This window comes from Bombus vancouverensis, chromosome 9, assembly GCF_051014615.1.
Source record: "Bombus vancouverensis nearcticus chromosome 9, iyBomVanc1_principal, whole genome shotgun sequence".
NCBI lineage: Eukaryota > Metazoa > Arthropoda > Insecta > Hymenoptera > Apidae > Bombus > Bombus vancouverensis.
This window is the reverse complement of record NC_134919.1, coordinates 11,257,836-11,276,371: the sequence shown is the minus strand read 5'-3', so window position 1 is coordinate 11,276,371 and position 18,536 is coordinate 11,257,836. Positions and strand designations below refer to the sequence as shown.

At 35.6% G+C, this 18,536-nt stretch overlaps 2 protein-coding genes across 5 annotated transcripts; one reads left to right on the top strand and one right to left on the bottom strand.

Annotated features, from left to right (window-relative positions):
• The first annotated feature begins 1,170 nt into the window (after window positions 1–1,170).
• nompA (no mechanoreceptor potential A) lies at window positions 1,171–16,382 on the top strand. Of its 4 annotated transcripts, none has more exons than XM_076621295.1 (19): window positions 1,171–1,367; window positions 3,901–4,022; window positions 4,587–4,672; window positions 5,243–5,504; window positions 5,823–5,952; window positions 6,030–6,181; window positions 6,397–6,672; window positions 7,124–7,423; window positions 7,792–7,887; window positions 8,112–8,943; window positions 9,561–10,129; window positions 10,717–10,895; window positions 11,250–11,389; window positions 11,857–12,003; window positions 12,079–12,168; window positions 13,149–13,518; window positions 14,136–14,305; window positions 14,391–14,534; window positions 15,141–16,382. In XM_076621295.1, the coding sequence occupies exons 2-19, from the start codon at window positions 3,950–3,952 to the stop codon at window positions 15,343–15,345; spliced, it is 4,221 nt and encodes a 1,406-aa protein (XP_076477410.1). In that variant the 5' UTR covers window positions 1,171–1,367; window positions 3,901–3,949; the 3' UTR covers window positions 15,346–16,382. The 4 variants fall into 4 exon arrangements, with proteins under 4 accessions (XP_076477410.1, XP_033201672.2, XP_033201671.2 ...); XM_033345781.2 differs by having other exon boundaries at window positions 11,250–11,398; XM_033345780.2 differs by having other exon boundaries at window positions 7,112–7,423.
• On the bottom strand, window positions 16,372–18,491 carry LOC117163472 (uncharacterized). Its single transcript, XM_033345784.2, has 4 exons — window positions 18,314–18,491; window positions 17,803–18,188; window positions 17,261–17,487; window positions 16,372–16,905 (listed from the first exon to the last, which is right to left on the bottom strand). The coding sequence occupies exons 2-4, from the start codon at window positions 18,069–18,071 to the stop codon at window positions 16,505–16,507; spliced, it is 897 nt and encodes a 298-aa protein (XP_033201675.1). The 5' UTR covers window positions 18,072–18,188; window positions 18,314–18,491; the 3' UTR covers window positions 16,372–16,504.
• Window positions 18,492–18,536: the final 45 nt, after the last annotated feature.

The following is an 18,536-nucleotide window of genomic DNA, read 5'->3' as shown; positions in this document are numbered from 1 at the left end:
TAAAAAACAATATCCTTCCTCTTATTCCGTGCATCAGAAATGACAGAATCATTTCTATGTTTGAGTATTAAAGAACTTCAATTACGTTTTGGAAAAACCATGATAGATTATATTCACACATAACGATATCGTTATAGATTATCTATTTTGAATTTTCCATATAAAATTGCGTTTTAACTGCGACTTAATTAAAATCTATAACAAAGATTTACTTCAACCCATCTTAGCCGTCAAGGTTTAATTTAATTAGTCTTAATTCTATGGCAAATAATTAATCTATACAAAACACTGTAAATACTACAACCGGCAGTACCTCAAAAGAATCTTTCTCTATTCACTAGCGACCAACAAAATCAATTAAAATTACCACGATCACCCCAAACCGATCTTGAAAAGGAAAACAAATTACTTTCTTTGTGCTCCAGAAATTTAAATAAAAATGAAATCTGCCTAAAAATAGCCAAGCAATAAAGAACAAACGAGTCGACAGATCACGAAGACCACCTGTGCCAGCTCGTTGTTCATTCTAGTTGACCTCAGGTGGAAATCTCTAATCCATGATTCCGCTACGAGCGACCGGCCGATCGTCCATCGGCACAATCAACCCAGCACGGCATTGCGTCGCTCTACTGCATCGATTCTCAAACGACTAACACCACCAGTCCCTAGGGGGTCGTCCACAAAATTTAAACACCTCTATAAACACGTGAATTTTAAACTCGATGCCTAAAAGAGAACCATAAACTTTCTTCTCCAATAAAAGACAAAATAATTGTCCATCCCCTAAAATCTATCTTGTAATTCGTAGAGAAAGTTCTTAACTGAGGACGAACGTAGAACCAAAGGTGTTATTTCGTACGATGAGGACGCGTTGAAGCTTGAGAACCCACGGTCGTGGTGTTTACACGCACGTCGAACGTTTTCCCGGATGGCCCCACGGAAACCGGACACAATGGAGTTGCTTCCGGTGAGCACAAGGCCAGAAATCGGACGTGGGGATCCCACCGCGCCTGTGTACCACCGGTATATGTTATCTCTCCTCCGCGTTCTGCCCCCTATGGCTCGTCTATCCGAGAATCATTCATCGAAACAATTCTTCCAGCACCGTCACTTCCCCTCCCGACCCCCCGATCGGTCAGGTGTTATCCATTATTTCCACGGTTTGCACCGATTTTGACCGTCAGTTTGATTACAGGTGCCATTCGCGTTGGATGGACGGTTCTAGTGCATCTTACCGCGTTTTGGCGTTTTGAAGCTGCTCGTAGATTAGAGACGGTGTGGAGTCTCTGGAGAAGAGGAGGAAATCTCGCGCGACTCGGTTTGCTCTCGAAGTGGACAGACACGTGAACAATTTGTTGTTATTTCAGGTAAGTGTAGTTGGTACGATTTAATGGAGAGTCGCGAATTACTTCGGTTTGAGGAAGAGGGAAATAGTTAGGTTTATTGAATTTATCGAGATCCGAAACTTGTACGTAGTTCCATAGCATTTTTCAACTGAAGAGAGTTTTAGTTGGAAAGTTGGAGCTAAAATTTTAATTAAAAAAGGAGATTCGATAATGTTTGCTACTTCGTATTCGAGTTTACTACTTCGTACTAAACTTCGTATTCGTACTTAGCTTTTTGCAACTTTTTTGGACTGGGAAACGCGAATGTTCTGGTTAAAAAGTTGGAGTTAACATTTTAGTTAGAAGGAGAGATTCGGCGACGTTTATTGGATTTTTAAATGTAAAAATTGTATTCCCATGGAACTTCCGTCCCTAATTTTTAGAAGAGAGAAACGAAACAATTTTATCTAAAAAGTTCAACTTTGTCATATAAAAAAATTAATTTTTCTCGTATTAAAAAGAAGAGAGTATTCTACATATATTGCAACTTTGATATAATCCCGATTAAATAACGTATACGAAAGATCGTTATTGAGGTTCGTATACAAAAGATTTCCACAAAATTTCTGCTTACATCAAACAGTTAAATTAAAACAATTACCACACAAAGACTAACTGAATAATACATATAACAAGACTAACAAAGATAAATTATAATATCCTGCATCCTACGTACACTAATATCACATAATTGAAGAATATGAAAATTGTTTGAAGCGCGCAACAATGCTATCCACGTATCATCTATTATCCAAGAGATTGCGATAAAATCTTGATTTAGCAGTTCATAGCAACGTTCCTTTAAAAATGTGTAATTCTAAGATGCAACAGTCTTTTATTTTTAAGAAGGTATACATTCACGTAGAATTTGGAACAGAATTAGTGTCTCCTTTATATGATATTTTAATGTCTTACTAATTTATCAAACTTTTAATACATTCCATTTAAAACTTGTATCATATGTAGTGAGAAAGTCATATACGTTTGTTAAAACAGGAACACGACTGGACGAAATTCAATGATGGTAATAATCACGATACACTAATTCAACGTAGTATTATAATATTATTATTATAATTAAACAATGTAATTGATGATTCGAATGACCCGTATCTATAATTTTCTCTCGTCGACGGTAACGTTAATTACTAGACAAGCATCCATCCTCTTTGGACAGAGAACTATAATTATGGAGGCGATAAACCATGAGATAATTAATAAGCACCGTTTCTCCGCAATACGTGAGCAAAGTTTGCATCTAATGGACAAGCACGTGTATCACAATTGACAATTTGCAAATTAAGTCCTTTATAAAAGATAGGAATAACATAACTTTGATTACACAGTATCAATTGATTATAACAATATTGCACGTTATTGAGGATATATCAAATGATATATTATTCTTTGCTCCATTATTTTACATGGGATAAGTGTTGGTTGTTTCATGAATAATTCTCAAGGCATCATCCCTTAAAATTAGACTCAACTCTTTGAAGTCTCCGTTTCTGTTTTGCTTGCTGTATAGACAAACAAAATTTCTTAAAAATCCTTAATATGAATAATATTGAAGTTAAATAAATATAAACTATCCCAATTAATTTTCAATAATATAAATAAATATTAATAATGTATTGTGAGTAAATACATGTATATACTCAAAAATACAATAATAATTCATATTTCTACAAATATAATTAACCATAAATAAGAACTTGAAAGCTAAATAAATTGCAGAGGCTACTGAAAACATCCAAATACCATTTCCCATCCAAGAAACCCTACAATATTCAAACTCCCCAGCGACCAAACATTATTTTCTAATACGGCATCTCCCTTACGGTTTGAATGTAAATTTAATCCCTGCGACACGTGCCACTCTAAGTTTCTTATCATATACAAAAGCATTCTTTCATTTTTTAACATCGGTACGATATGACAAAAGCGAATCGCTGAATTTCTCATGAAACATATTAATGTAAAAGATCCTGATCTCATGAGAAAGTAACTTCGTAACATGGGGCGTGATAAAGAAGACGCGTTTCAGTCTAGTGGACGGTTTCGATATATTCAAAGTGCGTAGAGACAGTGGAAGGTTTTTATGGAATTCCTGAGCTGCACTCACCCTGAACACATCTACATGCTCGCACCTTCGTCAACCTTTTCTCTGACGATTCGCGTGCACGTACACGCGGCGAAGGACCAGCACACGCCCGTAAACCCAACGAACCGTGCTTCCAACTTTCAAGCATTACATTATTAGTTGCTCAGTATCTTTTCCATTACTCTCATACATGAATTGTTTCTGAAAAAAAAATGGAAATATATTAGTTATATGCACCTGTAAAAAATTTAAGAAAGCAAGGATGTACAAAATGTTGTATTTTGAACTCGTATTCACGAGGATATAAATTTGCATAAAAATCGACGATTTAGTTACATGAAATTTTTAAGGTCTACAGGCTTTAGAAACGAAAATCTTCTAGCTTATATTCCAGAATATTTCTAATTTCAGAATTTCGTCACTGTGATGACTACTTGATACCAAACCCTGGTACCTAAAAATGAAGAAAACCAACATATCCAGTCTACTGCAATCCATCTCTGTTCTAGCTACCCTGAGAGTGGTCGTTAACGGTAAGTTGCAACCCTCTAGCTCGATTATTCAATTACTTTCTAAAACAATCGTCTTACAAAAATTGAAAGGAAAGAATTTCCTTCCTTTCAAGTTCATTTATAAATTCTTCTATTAAACTAATAGAAGAGTTTCAGATAGAAAGGACACGTGAAAAAGGAAAATATCATAAGACGAAAAATGTAATGCGCGCAACTGGTGTGCCCTAAAAAAACATTTCATTTGCACATCTATGGCTCATACTCTAAAATTAATGATGGAACGCGGTGTAAAAGAATGACGTCACTTGCTCGGTTGCGAAATTGCGTTTCGTCCCATTGTACCGTCATACGTACCACTTATGACACGAAAAAAAAGATATACGTGAACGATAAAATCATATCGTTCTGGCGGTCGTCGCTCGCTCGCAAAGGAAGTAACCTGATTTTTACCAGGCGAACAGGAAATAATAATATCTATTTGCGAGAAAATAGCGACGAATAAAAGGAAAGAGTATAAAAAATGCCAGCCATTGAATGCATTCGTGAGCGAACGATAACGAAAAAACCGGTGTGCTGTGTTTTCAGGGCAAACAACGTGTAATGGCGGCTTGGGTCGAGTCGTTTACGAGAGACTTCCGGACCAACAGCTTCAGGGCTTCGACGACGATGTGGTATAAAACGTTTCGCGAAATATTTACCTATCTCTCTGGCTTGCGTGGTCGGTTTTCAAATATTCAGTCGACTTCTACGAAACTGTTCTGAAATCTTAAAACCTGATTCTCTGATAATAGAATGTTAAATCTGACGAGAATAGGAAGATTTGAGATTAGGGGGCTGATTTACTGTAACATTGGAAAGTATAATCCGTACTTGAAATGGTTTTATCAAGAAATCAATTGAAGTAGATCTTTTATTATAATTTTTTTTTTAATAATTGATATATTATTCAATCATTAAATATAGGCGAAATTTCTTACTACTAAATATGAAACTCGTTCGAGAGAGTGAAATGAAGCAATTAGAAAAGATATTTTCCTAAGAAGGAAGATTTAAGATTTCATATTCGCCCCAGGAAGAAAATAAGTCTATACTTACATTTCTAAACCAATGTTTTCCTAAAATAGATTGTTTTAAAGCTGTATTTTTATAAAAGCAGTAACATAAATATTAAAAAAATTTGTATACTATTAACATTAATATTTTAATAATATTCTAATTTTAATCTTGCTAATTTATCATAGGTACGAGACTCTGCACCACCTTTTAGAGTCTTGGAAAAATGTCAGGAATTATGTCTACGAGATAGAACGGCGACGAACAATTTAGTTCGCGCTTGCACGAGCTTCGATTTCCAACCTGGCAGCAGAATAGCTTCTTTCAGCGGGGCTGCAGAATATGAAGAAAGCACTTGCTATTTAACGAGGGAACAGGCGCAGCCAGAAGGAATTGGAAATCTAATGCTGGTGCCAAACAGCGTCCATTTCACGGAAGTTTGTCTTGGCTGTGAGTGTATTTCAGTATTTTCCCAATACTGCTCAAACGTTCCAGAAAAATTCTTTAAATTTCTATGCTTTCTTTTCTCCTGTCATACGTATCCTATAATTCATAAAGTATTAACCATTCTGCGATAATTTCTCAAATAATTTCTGAAAATAATCCCTAAAAAAGGAATTAGTATAAAGATATTCTACTTATTTTAAGAATAATATTCTGTATTTCAAGGACAAACTCACTGTTTGTTTTTAGTTTCTGTATTTTAAAAAATTACTTTACTCTTTATCTGGTGATTAAGAGTTTTAATGGTTATATTTTTCTGTGAAGCCGATAGGATCGAAAGAGAATGTCCAAATCGGCGTTATGTGTTCGAGAGACATCCCAGGAAGAAACTAAAATTACCACTGACAGATATCAAGGAAGTTAGCGCGGCGAATAGAACAGACTGCGAGGACAGGTATTATAGAATTTTTAAAAAATTGCAAATATCTTGCAAATATCTCATGGATAAAAATTTTCCGTGATATTTTGAAGATGTTTGAACGAGTTCAGTTTCATTTGTCGATCCGCTACGTATGACACTGCTCTAAGAAGCTGTGCTCTGAGTCGTTTCACCAGAAGAACGCATCCTGAATTATTGGAAGACGATCCAAATTCCGATTATCTGGAAAACACTTGTCTCAATGGTACTTACTACCAATTTTCTCTTAAAATTTAACGAATAATAACGAATTATATTTTTAATATCGATTTCTCAAATTAATAATCCCATAGAAAAATATTTAAATTACCCAAATATTGAATTATCTGTGTTAGAACTGAATTTTAGAATTGTTAAAAACTAAGTTTCTATAGTTTATTATTTACTGACTGAACGAATTCAAATTTGTTGATTCAACAGCAGAACGTCGTTGCGATGGATTAGCTGTGTTCGTCAAAGAAGAAAACAAGCGTCTTCGAGGGCCATTCGAAGTCGACATCTACACGAATCTTACCTTAGACGAGTGTCAAGCCCTTTGTTTGAGAGCTGAGAAATATTTCTGTCGAAGTGTAGAATTCGACGAGCAAACACGGCAATGCATTATTTCAGAAGAAGATTCTGTCTCTCAGAAGGACGATATCGGTATAAGTAGTAGCCCCAGCCATCATTTTTACGATTTGGTTTGTTTAGACAATCGTAAGTACATTATACCTACCGTCAATAACTTCATCTACTATATATCGCTAATTGTTCACAAAAGTATCAATTTCTTAATTATCTTCACAGTGGAAGATAACTACACTATCGTTAGAAATTTAAGAAATCGTCCACTCTACGTGATTCCAGATTAATTATTATTTAGAATATTCTTTCCTAAACTAGTATTAATTGATTTCTGATTGTGATATTATCCAAATACTCAAATTGTTGAAACTATTGATTAATAATTCATTACGTCATTAAAAAGTATACGTTGTTAAAAAATTAGATATTAATCATTACTCATGATTGAAACGAAGAACTTTCCTAAAAGATGAAGGTATCTGACTTCTTCGAAATCGTAAGGGCCGGATAAAAGTGAAACGATCAATTGGTACTTTACAATACTTTATCAATACCCACTTACGAAGCGTAGATCCGTCCATAGCACGCGGTTCCGAATACCCGGACAGCAGCTCCACGTCGCACCTTTTTTCCGATGGACGACGACCAGATACAGCGTTCCAGCGTTATCGAAACTCTCGTTTGAGCGGTGAATTTCACTCTGAGATAACAGGTCGTAGCCTGAGCGAATGCCTTGACGAGTGTCTTCGACAGACCAGTTTCCAATGCAGGAGCGCCGTGTATTCTGAACATTATCATACCTGTCGATTGAGTCGATTCAATCAACGTGATGGACACAGGATCATCTACGATGCAGACTACGATTATTACGAGAATCTTATGCGTGAGTGACGAATATCTTAAAGGTGTATAGACATATCGCTTATAATCGAATCGATGACATCGGAAACAACATTGTTTTAAGAAATTCTTAAAGCAATTGATGTTGGGTTGGCTCTCAGTATCGAACTTCTTCCTCGTTTTCGTACTTTCAAACGTTCCTGAACTTTCCAAGATTTGAAGTAGAAAATTAAGCCGGTTGTGATCCTTTTTATAATGCTACAAATCATAATGTGAATTATTATTTCGATCTCTTTTGAACAATTCTAGAAATTCTTAAATTTGCTGTATACGAACAGTGAATAAAAGTCTAAGAAACTTATTATATTTATTTATATACCTGTGTTAAAATGTCAATTATTATATAAACAGACCAATATTTGGATGGGGACCGGGATAATCCAGGCTACAGACCAGACCCCCTAGGACAAGATACCAATTTCGGCCGGCCTTCTCTGGGAAGACCTGGTAAACTAACAACATCTTCGATAATCTATTACTGTAAACTCAATCCTCTTTTTTGTCATATTTCTTATATATTACAAATATTAAAATCGAAAATTAGCTCACCTTGGCATCTCCCAAATTTATCAAATTCAATAAACGATACATAACTCTAACAACTAAAAATTACCACCAAGCATAGAACGAATATGCTTCTTGAAACAAGTAAATTTCAAATTTCCACACAGGCTATCCAGAGGACTACGACAAGGGGTACAGCAGCAGCGTGAAACCAGATCGGTATCCAGATCGTTACCCAGACCGCCACACAGATCGCTATCCAGATCGATATCCAGATCGCTATCCAGACCGTTACCCTGATCGATACCCAGATCGATATCCCGAAAAATATCCTGATAAATATCCAGATCGTTATCCCGATAAATACCCGGACCGTTACCCCGATAAATTCCCAGACCGTTACCCCGATAAATTCCCAGACCGTTACCCCGATAAATATCCAGAACGTTACCCTGACAAATACCCCGACAAATATCCAGATCGTTATCCTGATCGTTATCCAGCTGATAAATATCCCGAAAGGTATCCTTTGAATGGACAATATCCAATTGGGGCAGCAGGGGATACGTTTCCTGATCCTATAGATCGATATCCAATCAGTGATCGATTTCCAACGAGCGATCGTTACCCTGTTAGTGATCGTTATCCAATGGTAGATCGGTATCCATCTTCGGATAGGTATCCAATATCTGATCGATTTCCAAGCAGAGGTGGTGATCGCCGTCCTACTCATCCTGATCGATATCCTATTCCAGACACTGGAATAGACAGATATCCAACAAGTGGTAGTAGATACCCTACTGGAATTGGTAATCGATACCCAATATCTCCAAGTCGTTATCCTAGCGATAGCGATCGGTATCCCAATAGTATAGACCGTTATCCTATTCCCGAGGATCCTCTGGATCGGTATCCATCCGGTTTGGCAGGTGGCAGACCTCACGTCGATCGGTATCCTATCAGTGAAAGGTATCCCGAGAAGGATCTTTATCCTAATCGGTGAGTTGAAGAGAAAGATATTGATGAGCTTTCAAAAATACATTTCGATATTTTTATGATTCTTCCTTGAAAGATTCGGTAATCGATATAAAATTTCATTAAAAAATATTTAAGCAACAGTAGTCTTTCTCGGTGTGACATTTCGAGTAGAATAAAAATTTGTATTTCCTTCTCCAAATGGTACTATGTAGTTGCTATGAAAAGTATATACGCAACACTGACGTACTAATTAATTAGATCCAAGTAATTAAACATTTAACTCGACGAAAAAGGCATAGCATTGAAAAATAAGGGCACGTATAAATACTTTCTGTAGCAACTGTAAGTTGATAATCAAATGAAAATTGATCGGCTCATTAACTTAATTAATACAGCATTGATTTAATTAAAGATATTGCATATCAAATTTCATTTCAAGAGACATTACAAACATTACAAATGATTTATTATTCGTATATTATATACTCCTTACCATTTATAATATTCAATCACTCTCAGAAACCTATATTTAAATAATCATATTTAATTTACCAAATGCCCGGCTGGACAAATTGTAAAGCACAAATTAAAAAAAAAGAAAAAATAAATAAATAATCATATTTTTCCTCCATTCTCAGATTCCCACCATCGTCGCATGGAGGATACTCTCCAACATACCCCGTTGACGACATCTACGGTCCTCAGTCTCATCCAGACCGGAACCACTATGGCGTAGGAGGACCCAGTCGTCCCTTAGGCTATGGTGGTTATAACAACGACGGCGCAATAATCGGTGGCGGTTACATAGGCGAAGGTGGAGTGTACAATTCGCGACCTTTCGGTACCAGCGGTGGCCCAATTATCGGTCGACCGCCTCTGGTGTCCAGATGCGACGAACAAGACAACTTCCGACAAGTAGGACCTCATACTAGGGTCCGTAAGCCATTCGTCAGACGATATACGACAGCTTCCTCGTTGGCTCAATGTGAAAGAGAATGTGCCGACGCTAGAGACTTCGTGTGCAGATCATTCAATTATCGTCCCTACGCCGCACCCTATGGAGCAGAACGGGACAATTGCGAGTTGAGCGATCGTGACTCCAGGGACATGGACATGGGCAATCCCGTGTACTATGACACTGGCTCCGATTACGACTTTTATGAAAGGAATAACGGCAGACAGGGAGCTGATGCAGAGTGTCTCGACGGTAAGCGTCGTAGGAGACCTTGGACGTCATCTACATGGGTCACATGGAGAAACCTTTACGCTGCCGGTCCATATTACAACCGTTACTGATGCAAATTTCAATTATTGTATTAGACATTGTCATCTGGACTGAGTTTAGTAAAATAAACCGTCTGATTTTCCGAAATCTTTTTTTTTTACTTTTTGTTTGGTCACATCCGATGATGTCGATTATTCCTCTGGTTTCTAACGATGTGGAAGGGTGTTGGATTTTGTTTCTTATTTGACTGGCTGAAAATCATAGTGGTGTAGGTCGGTTCGTTGTTATTTTTCATGAAACGATATTTTACGTTTATCATCGTAAGAAATTCATTATATATCTCCAAGTTAGGAGAATGTATCTATGACAGAGAGTTCAGTTATAATTTAGTCGAAGGGATGATACTTGTAAGAACCGAAACATTTGACTAAATTTAAATTCTAAAGATCTTGACTCACATTGTTGTGATTTTCAGTCCACCATTTACTTTTCTGTTTGGTTTGGGTATTTACGATTTGTTAAATGAAAGTTAATAGAGAGCAAGTAAATTGTGTTTCTGGTCATTCTAGTGAGTCAAGTGTGTAGCGAAGACGGAATGGAATTTACTTTAAGGACACCGGAAGGATTCATTGGTCGGATTTACACTTACGGCTATTACGATCGCTGCTTCTTCCGCGGAAACGGGGGAACCGTAAATGTTCTTCGAATCAGTGGTCCCCAGGGTTACCCCGAATGTGGCACTCAAAGAGTAAGAAAATTACTTCGTCGCTGCTCGAGAACACCACAGGATTTCTGAAAGCACGTTAAATATTAATTCCGAAGAAATTAAACGATTTTCCAAAAATTTTGTTTTTGTCTGAGATCTTGAACTGATCTATTTCAAGATCCTTCATTAAAGAGCTAAACTTAAAATTTTAAGATCAGATCTAAGGCTAAAATTTAAAACGATCTAGTAAATTCATCGTCAAATTTTACCGTACGATAGTCTTCTGTATAAAAGCTTTTTAAGTAAAATAATTTAGAAATAACAATGGTACTTTTAATGAATGTTTCATAAAAAATTGGTTCACAATTAGTGATTACATTCGACAAACGATTGCAGTACGGCGACACGATGACAAACATCGTCGTGGTACAGTTCTCGGACTACGTGCAAACAGGAAGGGACAAACGCTTCAATCTCACCTGTCTATTTCGAGGCCCTGGCGAAGCTGTCGTCACATCCGGCTACATCGGTGCCGGGTATGCCAGGTCATATCGATTGAGAGACCGTGCCTTGCACCCGGTGCACTTAATTAAATAGTCCGATCCGTCATCCAGTATAGAATGCAGAATATGTTGCATTCAGTTAAACATGGATCCTGGTGCAAGCACACTCGATAAATTTATTTTAATATTGTTCGAGTTCCATCGTTAAAAATCTCCTGATTCTATGATTCTAAATCTTGAATATACCTCGTAGAAAGTTGCAAAGAGACACTTGTTGATCTGTTTCACTTGAGATGGATGAAACTGATAATTTAAAGGAAGATTATTAATGTCGGTGTGCTGACAAGTTAATTTTGAATAAGGAAGAAACAATTCTTTTTGTTTTCATGTGAAACGAGATATTAAAGTGTCTACTTTTTTTATGTTTCTTATATTTCAAAAAAATCAATATATACTTTTATTTCGATTATGCTAATAAAATTCGCATTTATGTTGTGTAGATCAGGGTCTCCGATTCCGATCGAGTACCTTCCAGCAGAAAATACCCTAAGTTCTCGAGTACGTTTACTGATCCTGTATCAAGGCAGACCTACGACGACCATAGCTGTTGGCGATCCACTCACTTTTAGGCTGGAAGCTCAGGATGGGTATGTGACACGAACATTATTCATCTAAAAAGAACTGTGATTTATGTTGTAATATTTTGTTAATGTTTTTTATAGGTACAATTATGTAACTGATATCTTTGCTACCAACGTCATAGCAAGAGATCCTTACTCTGGAAGAAGCGTTCAGCTCATAGACAGATACGGGTAAACGTTGCATTCATTATTACAATTTTTATTTATTAATGAGTAAGGTGTGATCTGAAAATTCGACATAGCTTTATTCTTCTCATACTTTTTGAAAGAATCAAATAATTTTTAATAAGTTTTTCAATAAAATGGTAGTAATTATGATAAAATTGAATCTTCGTTATTAAAATAACGAAGAAAGATATTCTACCTTTGTATCCAGCGTAAGAAAAGAACTTGATTGGCCTAGTAACAACAGGAGCAATCAACGTAATGGATCTTTCTTGTTCACTTCTACAGGGTGTTTTCGGTTTCAATGGACAAACGACAAAAGTACTATACATATAAAACACTCAAGATAAAATCATTATGATTTGTGAAATTAGAGATACACAATATTTTCATTTCTTTATAGATTGCACAGATTTATGCATTACAATCTATATTTGTCCTTTGTCGATTTTCAATATTCGTTTCAATATTTCTCTAGCTTATCATCTAATTTATTAAATTAAATTCTTCAGCTTTCCTAATCTGTATGGAATATCTACATCAAATATCTGATTCATTTAAATCTACCTGGTTCACGTAATTCACTTATACCATCTAATCTACCTAATTTACATAATCCATTAGTCCTGATCTTTAAGCCAAAATTACCTGATCGTCCGACCTATTTACCTGATCTATTTAACCCACATACACTCAAATTTTTCTACGATGTTTTTCGAAATGAAATTTTTCAAAAGTATAATTTTATGGACTATAAACGCTAGTACAAAAATAAGAATCTTCTACGGTCGCCAAGTGAGAATCGTAGTAGCGAATGGGTTGAGTAGCTTATCACTGGTATATGTATGTCAGAGTTAATCCACCTGAGGAACTTAATTAATTTACTTATTATCTATACTCGTCAGTACTACCACACACAATATAGAAACAAAAAATTTCTAGAAAATAAATTTTTGTACAATACCAATGTAATCTGTTGAAAACAGCTGTCCAGTGGACAACTACGTATTCCCTGGCTTGGATCGTTTGAGGGATGGTGACAGCCTCGAAGCACGTTTCAACGCTTTCAAAATTCCCGAGTCTAATTTTTTGGTGTTTGAAGCAACCGTACGAACATGTCGAGACGGTTGTCAGCCAGCTTACTGTTCCGGTGGCACCGGAAGGAGCGAGCCATCCTTTGGAAGGCGCAGGAGAGACGTGTCAGAGAACGACACGATCGTAGAAGAAAATGAAATAAGCACGATAACGGAAAGTAATATAAACGATACATCTCCCATGTTGAATTCGACAGTGGTTGAAGACAGCAACGACGCAGAAGAAGAGGAGGAAGAGGAACACGTGAGAGAAATGATCGAGGTAGACCTGAAAAGGATGAAATTTATTATTTACAGGATCTATACACAGTACAGGATATATTAAGTGGAGGATCTATAATTTTTATATTACTGTGCTATCAGTATTCTTTAATTTTTTTTTGTTTAAACTGATCTTGTTTAAATTTCTATTAATAACTAAGTGAACTAAATTTTATTTTTTAAGCTTCCATATGTATAACTGGATACTTCGAGTTCTTGATCTTCGCATAAACTAGATTATAAATACTCTTTAAATTTTGAAACAATTCATTGAGACAATCAAGAAGCAAGCAAACAAAATCATTCTTGAATTTACTAATGAATTAATTGAACCGAATCTTATTCTCTAATCTTGCCACTTAATTAAATTTCACTCAAATCGTGACTTGATTGTCATATGAATTAAACATTTCATTATTCATGAATTAAACATTAATCATTTTATAAACTTCGATACGTACGACTTGATACCACATTAAATTTTGATAAAAATTATTGAAAGCTTCAAACATACGTATGCTTTCTCTTTTCTTTTTACATTGGAAAACAGATTATCACATTTAGTAAACAAAAGTGTCTTCAAGACAAGCTAAAATGTTACGTCTGACCGAGTTACAGGTTTTGGACTCGAGGATGGATATCGACGAGGAGACTATGGTCGAGAGACAAACTACCATTATGGAGAACGTCTGCATAACTCCTAACGAGTATTATGGACTTGTGACAGCAGTTGCGGTGCTCGTAGTACTCCTGGCATCCGTGGTTTTGTTATCCATGTTAATTTACAGGTATATTATCGACTTTGTATTGATTCAGATACATGTTTAATTAGCATGTTTACAAAAGCAAATCGATTCGCGTACATTGTTTCAGAAAATACGCTTACGCAGTGATTACGAAGAACCGCAGAGTCGACAAAGCGTGTAATCGAAGCAGTCATTCGGACGACGCTTATAGCAGTCGTGCAAATAACTTCTCTTTCTTGAGAACAGGTCTTCAGAAACCCTTCCAGTCTACGTACGTAATTTATCTGACGTTTATTTGCTAATTAGTTTCAATCTCATACAGTTCTCGAAAATATCTTGTTTCAGCTAGAATAAAATTTAAGACTATATTAACTAGAAAATTAAAAATTCGTCTAGATTTTCCAGCTCGTGCAATATTTTCCTTTTCATTATCTTATCGCTAGATATAAATAGATTATACTAAATCCTTGCGATAATCTTGGAAGCGTTAATAAATTCAAGAATAATGCGGATAAGAAAATATTACACACGAACGTGGAATAAAAAAAATATACAGAAATGAATAAACATAACAGTTGACCTATAAAATATTGATTAATGGTATGCAAGTATAAACAATTTTCAAAAATAGAATCTTTAAAGACCACCGTCTGTCAGACAGAATTGAAACAGCAGTTCAATATATCATTCTAAAAATTCGTCTCTAAAATTACATCCATACGTTCCACTACAGCTTGTATAACTAAGAATCATTCAAAAATACATACAGACGTCATATTTGACGAATGGCTTAATGCTTTTAACGCTTTTAACGTGACTCTTGATTTATTCTCCGATTTATTACCTGAAGTTGGTGTACCATTTGTTGGATATACAGGTCGATCTCCAGATCGATGAGTAACGTGATCGGTCAACGCATGAGCTCGTCATCGACCGCTCTGGAGGGTGCTGTGGGTCTATCGTCCAACAGAAGAACCGGCTTCGACCCGAGCGAGCCGATCTACACCGATCCATCACTGTTCGAAGTTGCTCGTTGCTCGTCGCCGAAACCTACCCTCGATGATAACTTTCATCTCATGTGAAGATCAGATTTCGTTAAGTCTTCCTTCTCGAAACGCGTATACTTATCGTTAGTCCAACACTTAAGACTCGAAAACAGAAAAATAAAAACATATGAACAGGTTTTTAATATACGATGATCAGAGAAATATATCTTTAATATAACATTTTAAAATGATTTGTATTAAAATTGCATGATTCATTAATAGAGTTTGATCTCAATGATATTACAATTGAACAATACATGCTATATAACGTTCCAATAATTTGGTTTCTAAATGATTAGTAGGCGTCGTAGGTTTTATCTTAGAAACACCTTCTAGATTTCTCTTTACTTTAATGTTTCTTCTTCTTCCTCTTTTCTGTTCTCTCCCGTAACTTCAAACACAGCTAGTCAAATTCACTGACCACTGCCAGCTGCGACTGCCATGTCGATAAACTGACATATATACTTTCACTGGTTTAGTAGAAGTGTGAACAGTTTATCAAGAATATTATTTAAACTATTCTTTCATAGAGACACGTACTATGAATATGTATGGACTCGTTAGTTTTCTGAAGAACGCGGTATCTATTTTTAACTATGTAGTAGTATTTTCTTTAAAAGCTAGGTAAAAGAATTTATCTTGGAATAAAAATATATTAAGTTAGCAGTCATAAAAAATGTCTAAAATGCAATTTCTACAACCTGTTACAAAATAAAGCGCCAACTTTTTTTATCGAGGGGTTAAAATTTAAGATCAGCTTTTATTTAATTGTAAAAATTTGTTAGAACTGTAACCATCTTAACAAAGGACGATGTTCACGTAATTTTACAGCTATTTCCAATCTATGCATTCAGTTTTAAGTTAGAACAATATAAAATGGGTATATTTATATTAATTATACGAAACAAATTATAAAATAATCGATAGCAAGGATTGAGAAGACTCCTTGTTCGTGTTTGAAAACTATTATTAGCGAATCATAAGTAACTAAAATTACCAGCATTTATTTATTACGATTTCAATTGTAGTTAGAAAGAAATTGCTATTAATAAACAGATATTACAGATATCGAATATCGTTCGTTTATATTTAATCTAACGGTATCTCCGCCTTTCCTTTTGATCACCGTGAAAAAAGAAGTGAACAAAGCCATCGCACGAAGCGTACGTAAGTATATTCATTTTATTCTCTCGAGTCAATCTTCCTTTATCCTATCGAGCTTATACGTAAAAAGAAGCATCCTTAGCCTCGCCTCTTCTTTACGATAGTGAGCCTCTTCTAATTTAATTCTGGCCTCCTCTTTCAACATGGCAGCGATATCAACTTTCATCTGTGCCTCCGATAAAGCCAATACGTGCAGTTCTTCCTCTTTGTGAAGGGATCTCTTCGTTCTTCGAGGCTGCTCGTGAACAATCGAAGGAGAGATGAACGTTTGAGTTGCGTTCGATTTGAAAATTATTCGATTTTTCTCCGGTAGTTCGTCTTTGTCTAATTTCTCCACCATGAGTGAGTCCAAATCCTTTTTGGATTTGTCGAAACAGTCGGTTACTGAACCGTGCGATAACGAATTCGAATCGATTTTACTCTTGACAGAATCTGAGGTAATAAAGGGAATGTTGAATGACATGTTTTTGGGAGATGAAATTATTAAGTTTTGCAGATCTTCGTTTGAAAGATGGCAAAGCAGAAAATTTCGAGTCTCTTTACTTTGGAAAAAATAAAATAGCAAAGTAAAATATTTTAATAAATAGATAAATCAATAGATCACATAGATATAAATATAGAAATTGTAAAGTAAAGAACAAATGAAGCCTTTGAATATTTTTCCTTTCCATTATTCATAAATGGCGGATGAATTGTAGAATGCAAAAATCAAGGCAGTGATTTTTACAGAAAAGAAATCAATAACAAAAGATAAAAGGAGATAAAATGAAAAGGAAGAAGGAATAACCTGAATCTTTATAATTATTTTCCTCTTTCGAGAATTGTTTTGAAGGCTTTATAGTACAGACAGTTTGCAGCGTAAACGGTTCAGACTCTTTTGGCTCAAACACGACATTTGGCGGCAAACCTACGGTTCCGGTAGGAATAGGAACTTCTGCCATGGGATTCCTATTTTCCCAACTTTTCGACCGTGTGTGATCCTTAGATAAGTGACAAAAACTTCTCGAAATACCACTGAAAAAATCGATATAAAGGTGTGTCATTCCATAAATTTATACAAATTTCGTTAGTTATATCTCCAATAATATTTGATTAGAAATCGAAATAAATAAAAGTTTATAAACTAGTAGGAAACTAACTTATATACTGAAAAGATTATATTACGTAAACACTCTGAACTGAAAAATAAAAAATCTGAGAAGGATGAGAACGATAAATGAAACAACCTAATCATATGATTATACAATATTCGTATATTCCCGCGTTTTTACATATTTATAGGCTGACATGAATGAAAGATAGATGATATCGCGAAAATATTGTATTTACCGTAATTTCTTCTCTTCACGATTCCGTTTGCATGCTTTCATATTTTCCCAGCAGCGTCTCAACTGTACAGCCGAACGTATCGCTTGAGGACCTACCATCGAGTTGTATTCGTTGGCCAGTTGAGACCATGCTGATTTTCGTTTATACATCGATATCGGATCGGACCTCTTATCCTCGATATCTTCGTACTTATTTATCAAGGTTATCAAAATTTCTCGTTCCTCAAAGCTATAAGTTTTCCGAGTACTTTTCAACGACGAAGAAGCCATTTTAGCACAGAAAAAATGCTCAACTATCACGGCGGTCTTCCACTGTTTATTTCTTACCACCAACGCGACTAAACGGCGGACTTGTATAAACCCTTTACACGATCTCACGCAACATAACTAAAAAGCAAAATTCCAAAATAATATATTATTACAATGAATTTTGCATTCGATTGCATTATATCTATTCTAACCCTTCTTATGGCTATCCATTTTATCTTAATAAAACGTCCAATAGTACTTACAAAAAGAAGAGTTTCATCTTCTCCAAGAAGTATCACGCTATTTACTATGAATAATTGTATACTTCAACTGAAGTAGTTAATTAATGCGACTCGAGTGTTCAAATTCTAGCCTATCATATCTGTAAAACGTTTCACTTAACGCGATGCGTTTGATGTTAACGGAAAATCTGGCGCCAGAAGAAATATCATAAAATATAGTTCATGAACATTCCAAGCAGTTGGC